The sequence below is a fragment of the Macadamia integrifolia genome, chromosome 14, assembly GCF_013358625.1.
Source record: "Macadamia integrifolia cultivar HAES 741 chromosome 14, SCU_Mint_v3, whole genome shotgun sequence".
NCBI classification, from domain to species: domain Eukaryota; kingdom Viridiplantae; phylum Streptophyta; class Magnoliopsida; order Proteales; family Proteaceae; genus Macadamia; species Macadamia integrifolia.
The window spans coordinates 25,975,070-25,996,156 of record NC_056570.1 but is presented as its reverse complement, the minus strand read 5'-3'; the positions used below and the strand labels follow the sequence as shown (position 1 = coordinate 25,996,156).

General features: G+C 39.4%; 4 protein-coding genes, 1 long non-coding RNA gene and 1 other non-coding gene across 10 annotated transcripts; 2 read left to right on the top strand and 4 right to left on the bottom strand.

Moving 5' to 3' along the window:
• Window positions 1-286: 286 nt before the first annotated feature.
• On the bottom strand, window positions 287-1,537 carry LOC122060769 (non-specific lipid transfer protein GPI-anchored 10-like). Its single transcript, XM_042623869.1, has 2 exons — window positions 795-1,537; window positions 287-702 (listed from the first exon to the last, which is right to left on the bottom strand). The coding sequence occupies exons 1-2, from the start codon at window positions 1,150-1,152 to the stop codon at window positions 287-289; spliced, it is 774 nt and encodes a 257-aa protein (XP_042479803.1). The 5' UTR covers window positions 1,153-1,537.
• A 604-nt stretch (window positions 1,538-2,141) lies between these two features.
• LOC122062097 (non-specific lipid transfer protein GPI-anchored 20-like) lies at window positions 2,142-3,584 on the bottom strand. The gene is made up of 4 exons (XM_042625742.1): window positions 3,158-3,584; window positions 2,982-3,008; window positions 2,833-2,892; window positions 2,142-2,581 (listed from the first exon to the last, which is right to left on the bottom strand). The coding sequence occupies exons 1-4, from the start codon at window positions 3,498-3,500 to the stop codon at window positions 2,367-2,369; spliced, it is 645 nt and encodes a 214-aa protein (XP_042481676.1). The 5' UTR covers window positions 3,501-3,584; the 3' UTR covers window positions 2,142-2,366.
• A 379-nt stretch (window positions 3,585-3,963) lies between these two features.
• Window positions 3,964-4,036, bottom strand: TRNAR-CCU. Its single transcript has one exon. It is a non-coding gene; the product is annotated as a tRNA-Arg (tRNA).
• Window positions 4,037-7,518: 3,482 nt separating this feature from the next.
• Window positions 7,519-8,594, top strand: LOC122062130 (non-specific lipid transfer protein GPI-anchored 5-like). The gene is made up of 3 exons (XM_042625795.1): window positions 7,519-7,935; window positions 8,020-8,145; window positions 8,257-8,594. The coding sequence occupies exons 1-3, from the start codon at window positions 7,614-7,616 to the stop codon at window positions 8,391-8,393; spliced, it is 585 nt and encodes a 194-aa protein (XP_042481729.1). The 5' UTR covers window positions 7,519-7,613; the 3' UTR covers window positions 8,394-8,594.
• A 3,131-nt stretch (window positions 8,595-11,725) lies between these two features.
• On the top strand, window positions 11,726-12,737 carry LOC122061202 (non-specific lipid transfer protein GPI-anchored 5-like). Of its 4 annotated transcripts, none has more exons than XM_042624418.1 (3): window positions 11,726-12,149; window positions 12,274-12,315; window positions 12,427-12,737. In XM_042624418.1, exons 1-3 carry the CDS (start codon window positions 11,825-11,827, stop codon window positions 12,555-12,557), a joined length of 498 nt encoding a protein of 165 aa, XP_042480352.1. In that variant the 5' UTR covers window positions 11,726-11,824; the 3' UTR covers window positions 12,558-12,737. The 4 variants fall into 4 exon arrangements, with proteins under 4 accessions (XP_042480352.1, XP_042480349.1, XP_042480350.1 ...); XM_042624415.1 differs by having other exon boundaries at window positions 12,271-12,315; XM_042624416.1 differs by having other exon boundaries at window positions 11,726-12,152.
• LOC122061203 lies at window positions 11,974-16,463 on the bottom strand. Of its 2 annotated transcripts, none has more exons than XR_006134586.1 (4): window positions 16,224-16,463; window positions 13,596-13,762; window positions 13,330-13,453; window positions 11,974-12,111 (listed from the first exon to the last, which is right to left on the bottom strand). It is a non-coding gene; the product is annotated as an uncharacterized LOC122061203 (long non-coding RNA). The 2 variants fall into 2 exon arrangements; XR_006134585.1 differs by having other exon boundaries at window positions 13,596-13,678.
• Between the last annotated feature and the right edge of the window lie 4,624 nt (window positions 16,464-21,087).

Below are 21,087 nucleotides of genomic sequence, written 5' to 3'. Positions count from 1 at the left end.
GCAGATCTCTCCGATTGCATTTCAGCAATCACTAATCAACGAAGGCTGCTGGAAGTAGAAGAAAACCACTCCTTTTTGATATTATTAAGGCTCTTATGAGTACCTCTCCTTTTGTTTGATTAGATATATTCCCTGGAATTTAATTCAATCTGCCTACATTGTGGCTACCTAAAACAGCGGTAGTGAATTATCAGAAGAAAAAACCAGTAAAAGAAAATTTGAAACTTAGCACTGATGAAGCGTTATGGACTATGAAATGTTCATTTTTATAAAACCACCTTAGTTATTACAGAATGCATGTCTGAAGAAGAATCACTACAACCCAAACCACCCAGAGGTAGTTCCAGATCTTGACTTGTTTTGTGGACTCTCCACTGTACATGTATGACTTCACAAAACCGCCATTATTGTAAGGCACGGTCGAATTTAATGGACCATTGTTGTTGGAATGTGGCTCTTCCTCTACTACTGTTGTGATGCTCTTACCCTGAGTCAAGTTCATCAACGTCTGTATGCCAAGCGGTGGTGGCAGTGGCAGTGGCAGTTGAGGTGATGGCGGTGGTGGTGGTGGCGTGAGGATGGTGGCATCAAGCAGTGGTGGTGATGGTGGAGGTGGCGGTGTGAAGTTGGTTGCCATGGAAGAAGGTGGATTCATGGGTTCACTGCCATTGATGTTGGGTGGGAGAACCAGTGGAGCTGGGACTGAAAGCAAGAAAATTAAGTGAGTTATGCTGAGATCTTATTATTTGCCAGAAAAATAATTAAGATAAAAAAGGAAAATTATTAGATCAAACCGTTTGTGTTGCCTGGACATTGCCTCAAAGGAGGTACATAGATGTAACAATTAGCAAATGGCAATGAAAGTGGGGCACTTGAGAGTGAGCTTGTGGTGGAGGTGGAAGATAATAACAAGCACATACAGTTATATCCGTCCTTGACCATTTGATCAAGAACTTGGCAGCAAGCATCCGTGGAGCTTTTAACTTGGTAATTCAAGCAAGGTTCAAGGTGGTCTAGGCCTACCAAACCTTGGGTGGAACAACCAGGGAATTGGGCTTTAACCATGGAAGGTAGAATAAGAAGAAGAACACACGGTAGCAGCAATGTTGAAAGCCATGTACTTCTTGCCAAAACCAGTCCACTTGATCCCATTTTGCTGCAACTGAAATCAAGCTAACTCTTTTTGTTTTGACTTGTAAGCCTACCTCTTCTCCTCCTATGCATGGGAGGTTAGAGTTTTTCTACATTATTTCCAAAATGTCCTGGTGGTAAAATTTATATGGGTAAGAGAATGCTATCCACTTGTGCGGTCTCTGTATTAACATGCAAACCAAGGAGAGGCCACGAGGAGGCATCTTTAGCACATGAGACAGAGAGAAAAGTGCACTCTTTTTGTACCCACATATGTCTGCGTGTAGACACAAGCAAGTAGGTTACTTTCTTTTTCCCTATGTTTTTAATTAGAATTTCAGTGGGATGAATAATGTTCTGTTACATGAAATGGGTATATTTGTAATTGTGGGACAACCAGAATTCACATACATTGTGATGGTCTTAAGCCTTAACAAACTTAGAGGCTTGTCTTTGATGTTCAATACATGAATGCAGCATGATTTAATGGACATTAATTGGAGCGGGTCAAAAACATTATTCCTGCCTGATCCATACCATCATGATACCCTTTTGGTTTTAAACCAATCTAAGTCCTTATTTAGGAGTCACTCATGGCCTAAGCCTTGAACCGGAATCGGCCAACCCTCATTGTATTAATTTTGATTCCACAACTTATTTTGGATTCTGATGAATGTTCTTTGGTCTTCATTTTCTGTCATTTTCTATCGTTTATTAGTCAATGAAACTATCTCCTATAGCAAGATCTATTCAATCTTTTAAATAGAATAATAAAAAAAATTCACAGATCTACAAAAATCTTTGCTTCATCTTTCTGAATGTAATTAGTGTTCTCGTTGATTCTAGATTGATGGAAATCGATCCCATATCTAATTTTAGAATTTTACGAATTTTCTAGCATTTGACTCCTTACTACTGAAAAAATTAGTCATATACTCGAAAGTTCACCCAGAAAATTGGTTTATATCGATCCTGCCCTGCTGAGACCAGAACTAAAAATAAGATTGCACTAAGGCCAAAAGACAATGACATTAGGTTTATAAAATAATGAACTATTATGCAATGGCTGATAGATAATAAATAAATAAGGGTACACTCAGATCGGGCTCAAACCTATAGAATCTCAGATCCACAATAACTCCCAAAAAAAAATTTGGAAAAAAAAAAAAAAAAACCATACATAGGACATTCAATCATGAAATAATTTTACATGGTTGACAAAGATAGGGTTCAATTCAATGGTAGTTCAAAACCACGACTCCAATGACAAATGATAGGAGAAATGGTGAGGAACTGTGGGAGGGATAGGCAGCTGATGGGGTCAATACTGGCCGGATCCCTGCTGCTGCCGGACCTTCTGAGCTCACCGGTGAAGATACTGGAGGTAATCCTGTAGTGGTTTCCGGTTGTGGTGCCAGAGCTGGACCCGTTGATTCCGGGATTGCAGAAGCTGACCAATAAAATAAGCCATTAACATCTTAGCCAAGTATCACTCTGAATTACAGTTTGAATGGTAATTAAACAAAGGGCAAGAGAACCTTGTCCACTTGTGTGGTCAAATGATCTAATAGAAGGACATGCGGAGGCATCTGGACAGGAGGTAGCTTTGTTTTTTTCCTGCCCGCCTGTATCTAGGTGTAGAGACATACAAGCGGGCATAGTTCTTTTCTTCTTAAATAAAATACTATATGAGGAGATTACCTGTAGGACTAGGGGAAAGGGAAGCAGTGGGAGGCAGAGTTGGCCCAAATGCCGGAGGACCTGCCAGAAATCAATTCTCTTAGTCTAGACATCTTAACTCAGTACCTTAATTAGTGACTTCCTACATTAAGGGTCAAGGTGGTCCATACCTGGAGCAGCAAGAGGAGAACCAGCGGCTGCAAACAGAGTGAACCCACAATTAGTAATCTACACAAGTAAATAAAAAGGAGTATTAAATAGGTGCACGAAAATCAAGTATTCTTATCCAACGACTAAAAGTGTTGACCATATTCATACGCAAACCATACATATAATATGGGATTACCTTTGCACTGTAAGGGGACGCTGGACATGTTACAAGCACTAGGGAGGGAGACCGTGAGGGTCCGATTGATGGGTAAAATAATAGGAACATTTCCGGTGATGACGAGGCAAGCACATTCCATGTTACTTCTCACAAGTGAACTAAGTGATTTACAACAAGCAGAAGTGGGTGAAGACCCATTAGCACTACTTCCTGTAATGTAACTCAAGCATGGGGAGAAGCCAGTGATCATTGTGTTTGTGCATCCAGTATTGATCTGCCCAAATACTGGCATTATAGACATCATTAATGCCATTGAAGAGATGGCAATGAAGCACAACTGAAAACCCTTGAGCCCCTCCATGTTTGTAGTTTTACAAGTGTGGAAGACAAGCAGGAGAGATTGAGAGAATAATAGGAAAAAGTATGAAATGAGTTGGGGGGGGGGGGGTGTTGGGAGAAGAGAGATTGAAAAGGGGGATTTATATAGATAAGAAGAGAGGTAATGTGGAGGGAAAAGAAACAGGTAGATTTGAAGTGGGTTTTGGAGCTCACCAACTTTAACTAATATGGCTGGCTAACTATTTCTTTCTAGTGTGTCTTGGATTAGTTAGGTGGGGTTGGCTTATATGTGTAGGGTTTCTGGTGATCTTAGCTTGTAGAAAATTTGACAAATTTTAGTCCTCCGTCCTTCCTGGTGTTATATGTGTAATTTGGTGAGTCAAAACGGATTTGTTGGTAATTAAGCTAAACTAATGAAAGAGCAAAACTAACGAACTCTGGTCGTATTAAAAAAAAAAAAACAAAGAAAAAAAAAAGGGAAAACACGCGCCAGGTAGGGGTCGAACCTACGACTTTCTGCTTAGGAAACAGACGCTCTATCCACTGAGCTACAGGCGCTTGATATTTACTTTGTTGCACTTTAAATTAAATAATTATTTAATTGTTTAGAAGTTCCACTTTCATGGATCAATTTCAAATTTATAAATTGAGGTGGTAACTTAACACCCGTTTGATAACCTTTCAAGAAACATGTTTCTACCGTTTCTATGTGTTCAAGAAACATGTTTCTGTCATTTCTGGACACACAAAAATTGCAAAAACGGAACAAAAGCGTTTGATAAAACTGTTTCATTTCACTTATTTTTAGAAGTAGAAATTGAAATTTCGGCCTATTTATGGTTCAAGAAACGACCCAAAACTTGTTTCTCCATTTCTGGAAACGATTCGTGGCCATTCTTTCGTTGGCTACTATCGACTTTTAGAAACATGACTTATTAAACACTTTCAATTCTGTTTCTGTTTCTAGAAACGGAAATTTATGTTTCTATCGTTTTTTGAAACAGAAACGGTAGAAACATTATCAAACAGGCCCTTAATGGTGACACAAGATTCCAATCATGAGATTACATCACTAATGTAGAAGGAATTCTTTCTCCTTTATAGGTGAAGAGAAACTTAGGGCCCGTTTGATAACGCTTCTGCTGTTTCTGTTTCAAGAAACGACAGAAACATAAATTTCCGTTTCTGGGAACAGAAACAGAATTTTGGGTGTTTGATAAACTTTGTTTCTTGAAACTCTTATTAGCGGCCATACGAGTCTCTATGCATGTGGTTAAACCCAGGTTTCTGGTTCAACACCGACATTCAAAACAAACACCAGAGTTCGATTGTTATCACGGGTGAAGGAAATGGATTCATTCAATATGAGGATATCGGCAATGATGAGAACAGAGTCGTTATTGAAAAGGAAACCAGCTTTGGGATCAAGAATTGTGGAAGAGGTTTACCAACAAACCTCAAAACTATATGAAACCCTAGATTACCCAAAGTTTTAACACTTACCAAGGCTCATGGTTCCTAGGAAAAAGAGAGACAACGAGCATGCGAGAGAGAGAGAGAAGAATGGGACAGAGCAAACGAGAGAGAGCATACTTGCAGGTTCGAGCAGCAACAAGGATGGTGGTTGTCTACTTTGTGCGGCTTGAGACAATGGAGTCGCTAGTCGTGCCTTTCAACTGAGGCCCGAAAATTTGGATTCTGGATGAAAGAGATGAAGGGCCTCCCGGCAGATCAAGATTCAGAATTAGGTTACGATTTACCGGAGAAGTGGAGAACTAGGGCAGAATTTGGAGTTGATTCCTCATTGATTGGGGCCTTGCAGCGGAGTGCCGCCGGTAGATTGAGATCCAGAGTTCGATTACGATTTACGAATGTAAGAGGTAGGACCTGAGGAGTGGAAGAAGCGGCGACGAACCTGGCCGCCCCCTTCGCGGGACCCAGAGGTGATTAAGGAGTCCAGTAGCTTCACTATCGTTGAAGGGAGGCGTACTGTTGAAGAGGGTGACGATCGTGGTTGGTGTTCCACCAACGAGATGAAGCTCCCCGTCGTCAGGTACGCCGGAGAAGCAGAGCTCCCCGTCATCGGGTACGCAGGAGAAGCAGAGCTCCTTCAACGAAAATCAGAGGAAGGGGGGTGTCGATCTTTGAATGAACATGATAAATTTTCATAGATTTTTAAGTTGGTGTGTCGGTCGATCGTGGAATTGTGCCCCTTTTTTGTTTCGAGAAACAAGCGAAACAAGTAAAACTTGTTTCGTCATTCATGTTTCTTGAAGCATAAATTGTTATAAATTTCAATTTATGTTTCAAGAAACAAGTGGAACAGAACACTTTTACCAAACGGTATTTATGCCGTTTCTGTGTTTCTGAGAACAAGAAAACACAGAAACACGTTTCTGGTTACGTTATCAAACGGGCCCTTAGTCCATTAGAAAAAGATAGGAAAGACCTAGAGCTTGATACAGTTGGTGAAAAGGTTCATCACTAGTGGACCAGTCAAGCTAGGTGTCAAGAGATACAAATACTCATTGTGATATGTTTTGTACTACATTTATATATAATTCATGTAAAACCGATGCAGAAGATAATGGAAAAACAAGAACAAGCAATGCACACAAATTTACTAGGTTCGGCAAAATTGTCTATGTCTTCAATGAGATGAGATCCTACTTTACTATCAATGGAGAATAGGGTTACAACGCTCATCCTCACATCTCTCAGTATTGCTTGCATTATAAATAAAGAAACTCTCGCTACAAATATATAACGAAAAACTCTAATCCGGAAAATACAAAACTGCCTTCAAATAAAAAATTCAAGTCCCCTACACCCCCATTATGCAGGGGGGCCTCCTGCTCCCTTGCAATCCCCACGACTCGCTAACCGGCTAGCGGGATCATCATCCTGCCTGTCGAGGTGCCTGCACCAGTACTTCCTAGATTAAACTATGACAAAATACAAGATTTCGTACACCAACAATTCATACCCATGCCCCCCACCTCCCCACCCTTTCTTAAAACCTCTTTTTTTTTTTTTTCATGTTTGTTAATTTTTTTGGGACTTGATTAGAACCACATGATTGTTACCTTAAGCTTGCAGGTATATATATTGTTTTCAAGCAACAAGTATTGATTGGGTGAATAAATTATGGATTACTCAATAGAGAAAAGTGCATTCATCCGCGAAGCAGCCATGAGACATTGTGGTCTATAGCAATAGATCATAAAAATAGTATAAAACTTGCACTATCCATATATCAACCAACCGAAATACCCCTTTGACTCATGACTTTGTGTCCAAAATGCACCCTTCCATCGTTGTTGTACCCAACCAATGATCATTCATCCCTTACATAATGATATTCGTATTATGAATCACTTTTTTGGTAACTCGAAAGTTACTCGTTAGAACATGAAGGGTGCACAGCTGTTAGACCAGAACACTCTTCTAATCATGCAGTGAAATTTGGCCAAATTGTGGCACATATTACCAACGAAGTAATTTCTTTATTAAGGAATCTGCAACAATATTGATCTCCCTAGAAATATAATGAAAAGAGCGAGCTTTAAAATATGATGAAAAATGCAAGACATCGTCCAGAATTGATTAAACCATTAACGGATTATTTGATGTTGTTCCCATCAAGTATAAAACGAGCTCTCGGCAATCAGATTGCACCAATAATTCCATGATTCGAAAGGCAGCAAAACAGATTCAGCCACAAGAGTCTAGAATAATCTAAACCCTCGGAAATTGAAACGTGAAGGGTGGTTGTTACATTTGTACTTCTAATTTTGTTTGGTAAACCTAATATTGTTCATTAATCAAAACCCTTAACAACTTCTATTAGTTCTCATCTCAATCTGGACTCTTGGAGACTTGGATTGACACGTTACTTAATAACTTCTATATATTGAATACTCTTTGTCTCATTTTCAAAGCCCCATAATTTAGGAGGAGTTGGCCAACGAAAAACCCCCATTTAGTTTTCGTCTCCATTCCACACTACCCAAAAACTTCTAATTTAAATAGTAAGCTTCCCCTGCTTCCAAACACATTGAGCTCTCTCACCAATCACCAAATCACCTTCTGCAACACTTGAGGAGAAGTCTAAGAGGATCCATAAACATAAAAAATGGCAGCAATGAAAGGATTCGAGATGGGTCTAGTAGCAATAGCTTTGACAATGCTTTGGGTGGGAGCTATGGCTCAATCAAGTTGCACAAACGCCATTGTTGGCATGGCACCTTGTCTTAACTATATTACAGGAAACTCATCAAACCCATCTTCTTCTTGCTGCCAACAGCTTTCAAGTGTCGTTCAATCTCAGCCTCAATGCCTCTGCCAAGTTCTTAATGGTGGTGGTGCAGCTTTGGGCATTGCCATTAATCAAACACTTGCTTTGGCACTCCCTGGTGCTTGCAATGTCCAGACTCCATCAGTTAGTGCCTGCAATAGTAAGCTCAACATAACACAACACTTGCTTTATTAGTGATTTGTTATATTTGTACTTAGATTAACTTGAAACCATTTGTGGGCAGCTGTTAATGGACCATCTACTTCACCGGCGACATCGGAATCTCCTGTGGGTTCTCCAACAGCTAGTACTTTCTCTAATGGAAATACAGATTCTACAACTACTACTCCAGTGTCAGACTCTCCTTCAGGTATTGGAGATAACACAGTTTTCTTTCTTTAATTTCCCCCCTTTCAATTTAGGAGACACTAATTGTGATTTGCAGTTTTAATAACTTTTTCTTGATTTCGATTGGATGCAGGAACTGGGTCAACGACGGTACCATCTACGGGGGTTAATGCATCTGAAGGAACTAGAATTAGTAGATCATCACCACTTCATCTTGTTATTCTGGCTCTGTTCTTGGCTTCATTTGCTTCAACTCTCACCAGCTTTTGAGTTTTTTTTTTAACTTTATAAGGGTTGTTGATCCTGCTGCTTGTGGCAGTGTGGTTGTATCAGCTACCTATTCTGTAACTCTTTAGAGATTGTTTTTGGTTGTTTGATTCATGTACTAAACATAAGATCAGTTCTTGGCTGTACTATAAAACAGAAAAATTCTCAGTTTTTGACAAGAAAAATAAAGGATTTTTGTGGCCATTGGGATTATTTATGCTTGATTATTAATTGAATTGCTAATCTAATAAGTGTATTAATCTATGGCAAACGACCCCATTCTTATTTGTGGGGAAGCATTAACTGTGACAAAAATGCTAGCTTAGGACTTGTACCAAGCATAGTTAGCAAATTCGGATTCGGGAATTATTCGGAATAATTTGGTTGATTAATTGAAGGATTCGGTCAAAAAAGCTTATTGGGTTTTTTTTGTTTTTTTTGTTTTGGTTTTTTTTTTTTTTAAATACTGTTTAAGTGGACCGAATAATTCGGTTTAATTCGGATTTGGTCCGAATTATTCGCGTTTTATATTCACTTTTGAAAAAATCACGAATTTTACCAAATTTTATTTTTAATTCGGATTCGGTCAGAATTTTTGATAAAATTCAGAAAAATTTGGTTCGGCCGAATAATTCACCGATTATTCGGTCGAATTGATAACACTGGTATCAAGTATGGCCTTTGAATAAAGCGATTGGAGGGCAAGGATCCATATAGCCGACCTTGTTTAATTGGGATCAGACTGCATTATTGTTGTTGTACAATAACTATGACAGAAATGCTAGCCTTATTGCAATTGTCAAGTCACATTCTATTCCCATTGTCAGGATCCCATATGATTTGTGTAAATGGGTTGGAGAGGTGCCCTCACAACCATTTCTGTGAGGTTAGCATAACCATAAACAAAGTAATTACATACATGAATTGTCTGAATAACACCTCTATAGGTGTACTTAAAAGATGTAATCTTCTTTTGTTTGCTCTTGTCTTATTCTGAAGTGTTTCAATCAACCGTAAAAGAGGGTTTCCAAAATTATTTAAAAATAACTTACCATAATGACATGTTCAAGAGTTGTCATTGTTCAACACAATTTTTAGCACACATGAAAGAAAGTGGATATTAATAAGGCTACAAATTATTTGACACTTGAGTGCGTCAATAAGAAAATCCCTTACATAAAACTAGTGCGTAGTCTTGTGAAACCATTATCTGATCATTTCACAAATTAAATAGCAGAATTAATTTTTTCTGATCACATGAATTATTTTATTAATTCTTTTAATAAAAAGAAACAATGATTAAAAAAAAAAAAATAGTGTGAGGGAATGTAGATTACCTAGCTTCTTCTTAATCAGGACTTTGTACAGGTTATTATTCAATTTCATAGCCAATCTTTGATGATCGGCAGCAACTTATGATCAATATTTCTGGCATTTCTTTTGATTGATCCACCAGATCAGTCAAAGACGTTTAGTACAAGCAAAAGGAAAATGCTACTCTCTCTTCTGTTTTTGTCTTTTTTTTAGAACTGAGATTCTGTTTCTAAAGAATTGTATCCACAATAAGGTTTCATGGAATAACATCTCACTAAGATGCTGCTTTCTAGTTAGCAAATTTTGGACCACATGAGATTGCTAAACTGTCTGAAAGCGCTGGAGAGAGCCCAGCGCACATCCAGCAGCTGGCAGCACCTCAGGTATGGATTTGGATCCTCTCTGAGATAAACATAAAACAGGAAAGAGAAAACATGCATGAGAGAGAGAGAGAGAGAGAGAGAGAGAGAGAGAACCTCACGGGTAACTCTCCAATACCCTTGGTGTTGGAGAGGATCTGAAACCCCTGGGCACCCACCCTAACACCTAGGCGTGCACCCAAGGGGTTCTGATCCTCTCCAGAGAGAGAGAGAGAGTCCAGCCACATTCACTGGCTGGGACCCTTGGGGTGCATGCCCAGGGTACTCCTAGCCACTAGATGTGCATTAAACTCACTCCCAAGTTAGAGAGGATATGGATCCCACCCCAAGGGGTTCTCTACTGCTAGATGTGGCTAGAGGGGATCAATATCCAAAGAAAAATGGGTTGAATCAAGATTCAGATCCTTTCCAATGCCTTAGTACGCCCAGCACACATCGAACGACTAGAATCACTTGGGCACATACTCTGACTGGTAGATACACACTATTGGCACACTTGAGAGGATATGGTTCCATTGAATCAACCTCCGGCTTGTAAATGCTGTTTTTTTACCTTTTTCAAATTGATTAAAAAAAAAAACAAAACCTTACTTCTTCTAAGATAAATTAATTTTACATTATAAAATCCTTTTTTTTTTTGGTAACATTTATAAAATCCAATGACCCATATATCAAATACTAATATTTTGTTAATAAGACATGAGTTGATCCCAAAATTTATGTGTATATTATCTTTTTCTGATCCAATACTATTTTTAAATGTAAACATTAAGACCCGTATCAGTGGTGCCATCTATTTTCCCTTTTTTTTTTTTTTCTTCCTCAAAATGTTTGACCATATTTTTTACTGTCCTGTTTGAATTTTGCACCATTTTATCTATACTGTACTGATTTTTTTTTTTTTTTTTATTACTACTTCCATTTTAACTAATCATGGTCCACACCAGCTCACTAAACATCCGAGTCATGAAACACAACAGGGAGGCCGGTGGGGGAGCTCATTTTAGGAGGTGGGGTTGGTTTCATTCCTATCAGCAATGCGGCAACTAATTTGGAAAAAATTGGAGAATAGTCCTGCAGTCACAGCTTCATTGAAGAAAAGAAAATAAAATATTCCACAGCACAGATGTAGCCTAGCCTAGCCAGGCCAAGCCAATCCTGGTAGGAGACCTACAAGGTTTTGATCGCTTTTGGAGTAATGCCTTTGTCCACACTCGATAACACCACCATACGCTTCCCATATATTGCATTTATCCCTTGTCAACCTGCCAAGGTGTTATCTTATAAGAGTCAAAAGGACCAAAAGTCCCCTTAAGACAATTCATTATTCAAAAGGTGTGGAGCCCTTGTTTCCTGCCCTTGCCAGAGGTGAGCCCTAGATCGGAGATTAACATAAACTTGGACAAATCATGAGCTCTCCTTCCAATAAGACCTCCAGAACCTTAAATTTTCCTTTCGATAGAGGATTCCCTTTTGAATTACATATAAAATTAAAAGGTGAGGTTGTTCACCAAAGAAAAGTTAGAAAGTAGGCGAAATTTGGCCACCAAAAATAAACATTACCTCTAGTCACTTCCTCACCATGTATTCCTTTATAAACAACCAACCCCTGGTCTCCTCCTTCCATCCCAAAACCCCAACCGCACAGCGCAGCACAGCAACTTAGACACACATCTCTCGACGTCTCCCACACAATTGGAGTGACAACACTAGCCATTGTACCCAGCAACATCTATTGAAATGGCAACAAAAGCAATGGAAATCGGAATCAGTCTGGTAGCAGTTCTCATGGCCATGCTCTGGGTAGGAGCTTCAGCTCAATCCAGTTGCACAAATGTGCTTGTCAGCATGTCTCCATGCCTCAACTACATCACAGGGAACTCATCAACTCCATCTTCCTCATGCTGCTCTCAGCTTGCCAGTGTTGTGAAGTCACAACCACAGTGTCTCTGCCAGGTCCTCAGCGGTGGAGGCTCTTCGTTGGGAATCAACATCAACAAGACCCAGGCACTGGCACTCCCCGATGCCTGCAATGTCCAAACTCCATCTGTTAGCAAGTGCAATGGTAGTAAGTCAAACTTAATTGTCATCAAAATGCAATGCCCACCCCCAGTAGTTTCTAAATTATTATAGAAGCTGCTCAGGATGGAATTTAATCTTATGCCAAATATTCACTTATTGTGCAGCAGCTTCACCATCACCAGCAAAAACACCAAGCACTCCATCATCAGGTAAAAGATATTTAGAAACTGGCTCAAGTGATCAAATTTCAAGTTTAGATATAGAGTTATAAACTATTTGTTGGCGACAGAATTTCTTGTTTGATGCTTGCATGGATGCAGGAACTGGATCCAAGACTGTCCCATCAACAGACGCATCATCATCAGATGGAAGCATTTGCAAATTGTCATTTTCTTTGCTATTCTTCCTTCTCTTTGTTACATCATATACTTCAACCTTCGCCAGCTTCTAAGTTCTGTTTGTCCACGTTTGGTCCTGTCACAATTAGTATGATTCTTTATGTATTCTTGTTCTTTGGTTGAGTGGGATTGTATTATTTATTTTCGAGAGATTGGCTTTGTATTATTCATTTTTTTGAGATGAGTATTGGAATTTGAATAAAATAAGAGCTGTATTACTCTCCTTCTCAAAATAAAGAGGAATCATTAGTTATGAATCAATGACTTGGAGATTGGAAGAGATTTCCTGAATACGTTTCTTTTCTCTCTTTCTTTTTTTTTTTTGGGGGGGGGGGTTTGGTCTTGGGGAAAGGAATCAAGATCCAAAGGCAAGCTGTTGTTTGAGAGGAAATCAGTGAAGTGATTAATTGCCATCCCACATCACAAATTCTGTGAAGACCCAAGATTGAACCACTGAAATGCATAATTGTGTCATGCATGGGCTGATAAGTTCCAAAGCCTGAATTTGAACAGCCCATGGTAGGAAATCAGTAAATTGATTACTCTAGCTAGATGAGTAAAAGGGCTGAAATCGGCAGGTCAAGTTCAACGCCATCCCCTGAACATGTAAACAACACATACAGAAATGCACTTATGTGACGCATACTAACATTTGAAAATTTACTGAGACAGAATGTATGAGTTCTCATCCTATGGCCCATTGATGAAGTTAATAGACACATTTAGCAAACAAAAGGGCTTGGAAGAATTGAAAAACTGATAATTGGTATGCTTTAATATTTTGTCCCCAATACACAGCTAATCATAACAGGACCAGAAACTTACTTTTCTATAAATTAAATTTGACACTTCAAGTATGTGACCAAGACCGTGACCGCATGAATTCTTCCAACCTGTCCCATACCTCAAGAGCTGCAGCTCTGTCATGGTGTCTCTTGTTCTAGCTAATCTGTGCATATATTCACCACTTATGGATCTTTCTATGAAAAGAAAATCAGCAAACATAATGCCCAAAGAACAGAAAGCACTTGATGACTAAAAAGGAAAAGAACAAAAGGGGAGGGAAGAAATAAGAAAGATTCTTTGCTTACCAAGAGGATGTTGACATTCCACTGTTTCACCATGTTTGCTGACTCAACACAGTCATCCTCAAAACGTATGTAAAACCCAATAACTGCATACGTTCAACACACATTTAATCCTAGAAGATTGTTTCTCTTGCCTGAGTGTACTTAAATTAGCCAAGAACAAAATGACCCTGAATCCACCAGCAATTTAAACTGTAAGGAGTGCATCTAAATAGATCAAATAAACCATCAAATTTGTCTTACACAACAAAAGCACCCTTCTACAAATCAAGAGAAGTCCTCCCCACCATCCCCCACCCCGGCACCCCCCAAAAAAAAAAAAAAAAAAATTGCGTACCCATTTTGATTTTTTGAAGCAGCACATAAGAACATTGTCTAGTTAGCATCTACTCCACTAGGACCAAATTTTCACATTCAGAACGGCACAAGAAACAAAAAATTCAAAATTTGAAGCAAATCTAAGAATGCGAAGTTATATAAAGTGTTCTCTGGAATTTCTTTTGTTGAATATAAAAAATGATCCTTAAAAAAGGCCAATCCTTGAACTGCTATTCCTTCCCCAATACAAATACCGCAACCATCCTCCGCCTTCAAAGTCGACGGTTTATCCCTAACCTCATAAGCCGTCACCACCTACACAATCTGGCTTAGCTCCCTTCATCTACTTCACCTTCACATCTGTTGGTATGAAGACCCCATCTTCCACAAACTCTTCCACATTATAAATCGTGATCAGTGTCTGGAATGCACAGGGCACCCCATCACCAATCTTACTACCCTTCAAATGCAACTTCGGTTTCGATGTGGAATCATAACCCAGATCCTCTCCATCCTTCCAAAACCCTAAACCTCTCTGGTCCGACCCCAGCAATCTGCTTTTGGCCACCAACCCATCCTTTCTTTGCTGCAACTCAATCCACTGCCGCATCTCCTCCCACCTCGTCGATGAAAATGTCTCGTATTCCGTCACAGTTTAATCCAGGGAGTACTGGTGCAACATCTCGACAGGCAGGACTGCGGTCCTGCTAGCCAGTTAGTGGGCCGTGGGGGTTGCAAGGGGCCCCGCTCGAATTTTTTATTTGAGGGCAATTATGTACTTTCCAGATTAGGATTTTTTCGCTATATATTTGTTGCGAGGGTCTATTTCTCTGTAATACAAGCAATACTGAGAGGTGTGAGGGGCGAACGCTATAACCCTATTCTCCATTAATAGTGAAGTAGGATCTCATCTCACCGGGGACATAGGCAACCTTATTGAACCTCGTAAATCTGTGTGCATTGTTTGTTTTGTTTTTCCATTATCTTCAGCATCGTTCTAGGGTTGCGTTTCTACAACAAGCACACTGAAGTCTCTATGTTATCTCATATTTAGGGACCAAGCAAGGGATAGATTCTAGGTATAGTACTTCTGCCTATTCGATAGCTTTATTTCACACACGCTACATAGAAATTGCCATAGATCGAGATTCATTTATAACGGAAGAAGGAAGTACCAGCTATAGGATCGATCAGATAGAGCTAGCAGCGTCAGGGAAGGCTGACTCACAACTAGAGGAAAAGGGAAACTATTAAATAAAAAAAGAAGATATCGATTAACAGATTGACTGTTGCGTCTCAGTCATTACTATATGCTAATGGAAGAAATGAGTATCATAGCTTAGCTGTTGCGTCTCAGTCTTCTTCACGCTTCAAGTGACCCTATGTCATGGCTTCCACAAGGTCCATGGGGCTAGTTAAGGCACAACTTTTATGATTCTATTTTTGACTGGTCTTTACAGAGCCTGAATGCAAGAACGCATTGATTCTGCTCGTTCCTGTCCTTCACTTCAGGGCCTGTCCGTCAGTGTGGTTAGTACTCCATATTGTCGGGCAGCGAACCTTACACTTGTTCACAAATTATGACGGTTCACCAGGGCCTCTTTCCTCCTCCCTTTTCTGCTCACTCGTAGGGGTCCGGACCCCCACAAAGGGGGAGGGAGTCGACTGAACATCTTAGCCATTGCCTGGAATTTTGCCCTCATTCGATCCCCAATTCTTGTTCATCCTGGATGATCGTGTTGGGTGAATTGTGACCTCGTACGATGGTGTCGGGTGAGCAAGAGCCGCTTCGTCACAATACTTACTTATGGGCTAACAAGTCACACTTTGGCCTAGTATCCTACAAAGAGACTCCCAAGAGCCAGAAGTATTAAAAGAATGGCCATAGGAATGGGTGCATCATGACATCGTAAGATGTCTTGCCTGAATAACAACAGCTCCCGATCCTTCAAGTGCCTCTCAAGAGCTTTAATCATCGAGAAGTAATCGAATTTCTCAAGAATTCTAAACCTATACTTCTCGTCTTCATCTTCGTCGGCCGTCGCTCAAATTCCGACCAAAACAGGATCCTCCGGCCTATACTCTCCCACATCGATGGGGACAGGACTCGGGTCTTTAGGATTTTGAGGGACAACGAATTCGATGGCTTCATTGGATGAAACTTTGCCTTGGAGTTACTCGAGTAAGGGTTTATGGTCGGGTGGGGTAACAACTAAGATCTTTTGAGTGCGAGAGTTCTGTAGATACTGTCAGTGAGCTTGATATGGTGATTCCTGAAGTAATAAACAAGGGTTTTGAGGGTGTAGAGATTACCATGCTTGGATCGACACTCAGTCTTGGCTCTGCAGGGGAAGATGTAGTCGTTGCCGAATCGGAATTCGTCACCGACTTGAACGATATTGTCCACCTCGCCTCGTACGGTGAAGTCTCGGAGAGCAGACAAAGGATCCATGCGAGAAGCAGAACAATGTAGAAGAAGATGATGGAGTACAGTTTGAAGTTCGAACCCAAAGATTGCGGGAACAAGGAATTGCAGAGAACAAAAAAAAAGAAGAAGGTGGGTGGGTATAATAATTTGATAATTAAATAAATAAATTAAAAAAAAAGATAAAATAATATTTGGATTTTTTAAAGCAAAAAATAATAAAAAAAGAATTAAAATCATAATATTTAATCCACCTAATACCATCATCCATGCAATAATAATAATAATAATAATAATAATAATAATAATAAACCATAAAAGCATAAGAATAATTATATATCCAAACTCAAATAAAATCAAATAAAACTATCTAGGGTTTAAATCTCTCGATGTGGGGGTTGAGGTTGAGTGCGGCTCTCAGTGAAAATGCCAACCGCAAACCCCACGGGGTTAGCATAGCTGGCTTGGAGGGGATATGAGACTCCACCTCAGGAAGCAAGGTCTCGTAAACTCAGACATCTGAAGTTTGACTCCCACTAGGCACACCTTGGGCCACTCACATGGGAGTGTTTAGTGCTCTTCACTTCTTTCAGTGAAAGTTGAATGGTTCTCATTCAACCCTGGTATGGCCCGGCCCATGAGTTGTCAGGTCAGTATGAACCCACAGGACTAGTCAGGACGAAGGTTTGGATATCCATCATTAGCAAAAAAATAAAGAAAAAAGAGAGAACCGCTATGACAATGAGTTTTCTTTTCATTTTATTTTTTATTAGTTTTTTGATAGAGAGAAAGAATGCTACCTGAACGTGTGGCCCCTACAACTAACACGGGGACCAATGGAAGCGGACATCTACACATCCAATAGCTAGGGAGGGCGCAAAGAGGTCCTTTTGCCATTCTTGTGTCTGGGCGCAAGAGTGCACGACTGGATAGCGTTCTTTCCTCCTTTTTTTTTTTTTTTTGTATTATAATTAACATTTGAAAAACTTAGATACGTAAATGAAATATTCACCAATGTCAACCTCAAAGTGGACCAAGATCTCCATTATGAATTTGAATACTAGTCCATGTAGGAGTGTCAACTGATCAATCTTGTTTGATTTCGGTTGGACCTAATTGGTCCCTAATTTAAGATATTTCACCATGACCTCACCATTTAGCTTATTGGGCCTCATAGTCCAAGCATGAAACTATTACCGGTCCACAATCAAGCTCGTGATAGTAATTGATCTACAAACATATTAAATGAGCTAATCAGGCTATAAATGGGTCATAAATAGACTGATCGAGCTCTATCGGGCTATAAACAGTCTACTACAAGTTTCGGTGGGGCACTTGTTGCTTTGCCATCAAGAGTCGAGTCTGACCAAATGATAATCAGGCCAAGCTGGAGACCAAATCATTTACTAACCGATCAGGCTGATTTCGGTTTTAATTCATCAGGTCCAATTGGTTTAACCGGTATGGTTCATACCTTGACGCCCCGAAAGCTGTGTGATGTCCACATTTGCCCTACATCCCTACTCAAAGTCAATAGAGGAGTAGATTACTAAGATTCACAATCCTAGTGGGTTCTAGTAAAACTTCACATAACCAAAATGGAGTCTTTTTGATCCCAAACCTTAGACAAAACTACAACATTTTGACCACAATCATCGGTAGTCAATTGCAGATTTCAAAAGTTAGCCCAGCACAATTGAGACATTAAGGGTGTCCACGTTCATATGAACCGGTCCGTTCAGATTGGACTGAACGGAGTTGAAATGAATCCATAAACAGAACTGATAGAAACCAAAATCAAAATGGACCAACCAAATCCACCAATCAAAAAAAAAATGAAAAAATGGACCAAACACGATAAACAACCGAGTGAACCGACATTGGATAATAAAATGATAAGGAATCGAAAACCTGAAAACTAGAATTTTCCCATTGATTTTCCTTGTATATTAGTGTATACATTTAATCAAAGGGGATAGCGCAGTTGGTGAGCAACAAGTTTGATACGAGCTGTAAACTTGGATGTTCTGAGTTTGACTTCCACTAGGCACACCTGGGGCCATTCACATGGGGTGTTTAGTACTCTTCATTTTAGCAAAAAAAAAAGTGTATACATGTAAAACTCAAATCCAAATGGATCAAACCCAATAGTAGACCTGATCACAAATCTATAACGAAAAAAAGGAGAAAAAAATCAGAGCAAATCGAACCAATTCAACCTGACCAAAATTAGATCGAACCAAACCAACCATTTGGCACCCTTAGAGAGAGAGAGAGAGAGAGAGAGAGAGAGAGAGAACGATGGACCACAATGTTGCCAAGTGGACAACAAGCTGGCAGCTAGCCACGCCTAAGTAAAAGGCCATTGGGGGCGAATATTCCTTTCGTTTTAGGGTAAGTGACTCGCGAGTCACACGAGTTACGAGTCACGTCGTCCCCATTGCACCGTTTAATATACGACCTCTTTCGAGTTTCGGTTCTTAAAAAAATCTCTCAACAGGGGGGGTGGGGTTACTGGCACTGTTAAAGGCTTTCTTTGGGTACATCTCCGATAACGCAACTAATAGCAGATGTACTTAACCTTCACCAGAGCTCAACAAATACTGAAACCAAAACGGAAGAGCAGATCTTAATACGTTTCGTGTTCCTTTCGTCTTTCACCACTCTTCATCTTCAAGGTACCTTTTCTCTTCCTTCTCTCAACATCTTCTCAATCCAAAATTCCTTAAAATTCGTTTGGTTTGTGCGTTATTTCCTTGAAAATCACTCAATTCCGTTCTCAATAAAGAGAATTTGAAGTGGTTTTTTTTGGTTAAAAGTGAGGACGAAACGCATTCATTTCTTTTCGGTGAAGGGGAAGAGAAGGTACATACGTTTTGTTGCCTGGATGGAAGTGAATATTGGCATTTTGTGGGAAAACGTGGAGTGTTTGTCTTTTAATTTAAATGGCTTTGGACATGAATGGGCCGATGAATTCATGATTTAGGTGTTCTTTAACGGTTTTGGGATTTAGTTTGGGATTTTGTTCCAGTTTTCGATTACTCAAATAATGGATTGCGTTGGGTTTTTTGGAATTCCGGATCCGATGGTGTATGTGTTTCGTCTTGATTTTTGTTTTCAAATATTATGTAATGTCTGCTTCACGGGTTTGGTATTGTGGTTCATATGATGTGGCTTTCGCTCCAAGCACGAAATGTCTCGATGATAATTAAGCAGGAGGGGCTTGCTTGCTCTATGATCGTGGAATATGGGTTAAGTTTTAAAATTTAGTTCGAAACCCTGTTCTATAATGGACAAGTATTGAGTATTCATTATAATTCGACTTTTTTGAGTGTGATTCTTCTGTGACTGGGTTGTTGTGCTCAGGAATGCCTGTTCCAAGATTTTCTTTTATTGTTATGAGCTAGGTTTTGCCATGACAGAAAATTGGTTTGGCTATGGTTTACCTTATCCGATGATGTTTGGAATTGAGCTTAACATTGAGGCTTTTGAGTTTTGAAAACAGTGTATCTTTCATGAATACATAAGGTTTGGTTTTCCTTCTGATTAACTTCCTGTGTTCATGCTGCATTTCCAAATTTCTTTTTTAACATTAGTTATTTATGCTGAGAAGTTTAATTTCTGAAATATGTATTTTTCCAAATTGATATGCTTGCTTCAGAATATTCTACAGAAAGAGGGGTACTAACAAAGGGTGTACCCAGTGTATGAGGCTCTCGCCACTGCGGGATCTGGGGAGGGTCATAATGTACGCAGCTTTACCCCTGCTTTGTGGAGAGGCTGTTTCTTGACTTAAACCTGCAACCGTATTGTTGTGCCGAGGTCTTTACTGGAGCCTATATAATACTCTTCTTGCTTTGAAGAATCCAATCAGATGGGTTTAATAGGAATTTATACAAACATTTCTTTTTGGGTGATTGGAAAATATATTAAAGAAAAAGAGCAGGTTACAACATAGAAGCCATAGAGGCTAAGATCCCCAACTAGTTAAATAAAACAAACAATAGAATGTACGATACAGCAAAATCTTTGGGGGGGGGTGTTGAACAACTATCAAAACTCAAAAGGATGATACTTCAAAAGACGGAAGGGGTAGGAGAAACAAATATTGAAAGAATGATACAGAAAAAACCAGGGAAGGGAGAAATAACTAACAAAGGATAATTGTTTGAGATTTTAAATGTAACCGCAAGCGTACGGATCAGTGTAGCTACGGGTCGAACACAGGGAGAGCAGTCACTTTATTTTTTTTATTTCTTTTAATAATGCGAAAGTGAACCGATTAATGGTTGTGATCTAATTCTAATTACCGTCCTAAATATATGTATCTAAAATAACGTCCTAACCATTCGTCATCTAAGAATTTTAAGACACAAGCCACGCAATTAAAATTAAATAAATAAATAACTGAAAATAAACAATCCACGCAATTTAAAAAAAAAAAAAAATAATAAATGAAGAAAAAAAATGCTGAAATAAAAATAAAGTAAAAGAAAGGGGGGGGAAAGCTAGAGAGAGACTCACAAGTAGGTTTCTCTACTTAGCCCGAGGGATGCATCATAATATGAACTTCCCTACTTGACCAGAGAGTCACTTGTACAAGGGTTACTCTACTTGGCTTTAGGGAAAGAGAGACAATTAAAATAAAAGCAATAAATTGATGGTTATATGGCTAGGAGGGGCAAAACCAACACATACACTAGCCATGAACCTTGGGGGAAAGGGATAGCAATAATGTAACGACTGAAATTA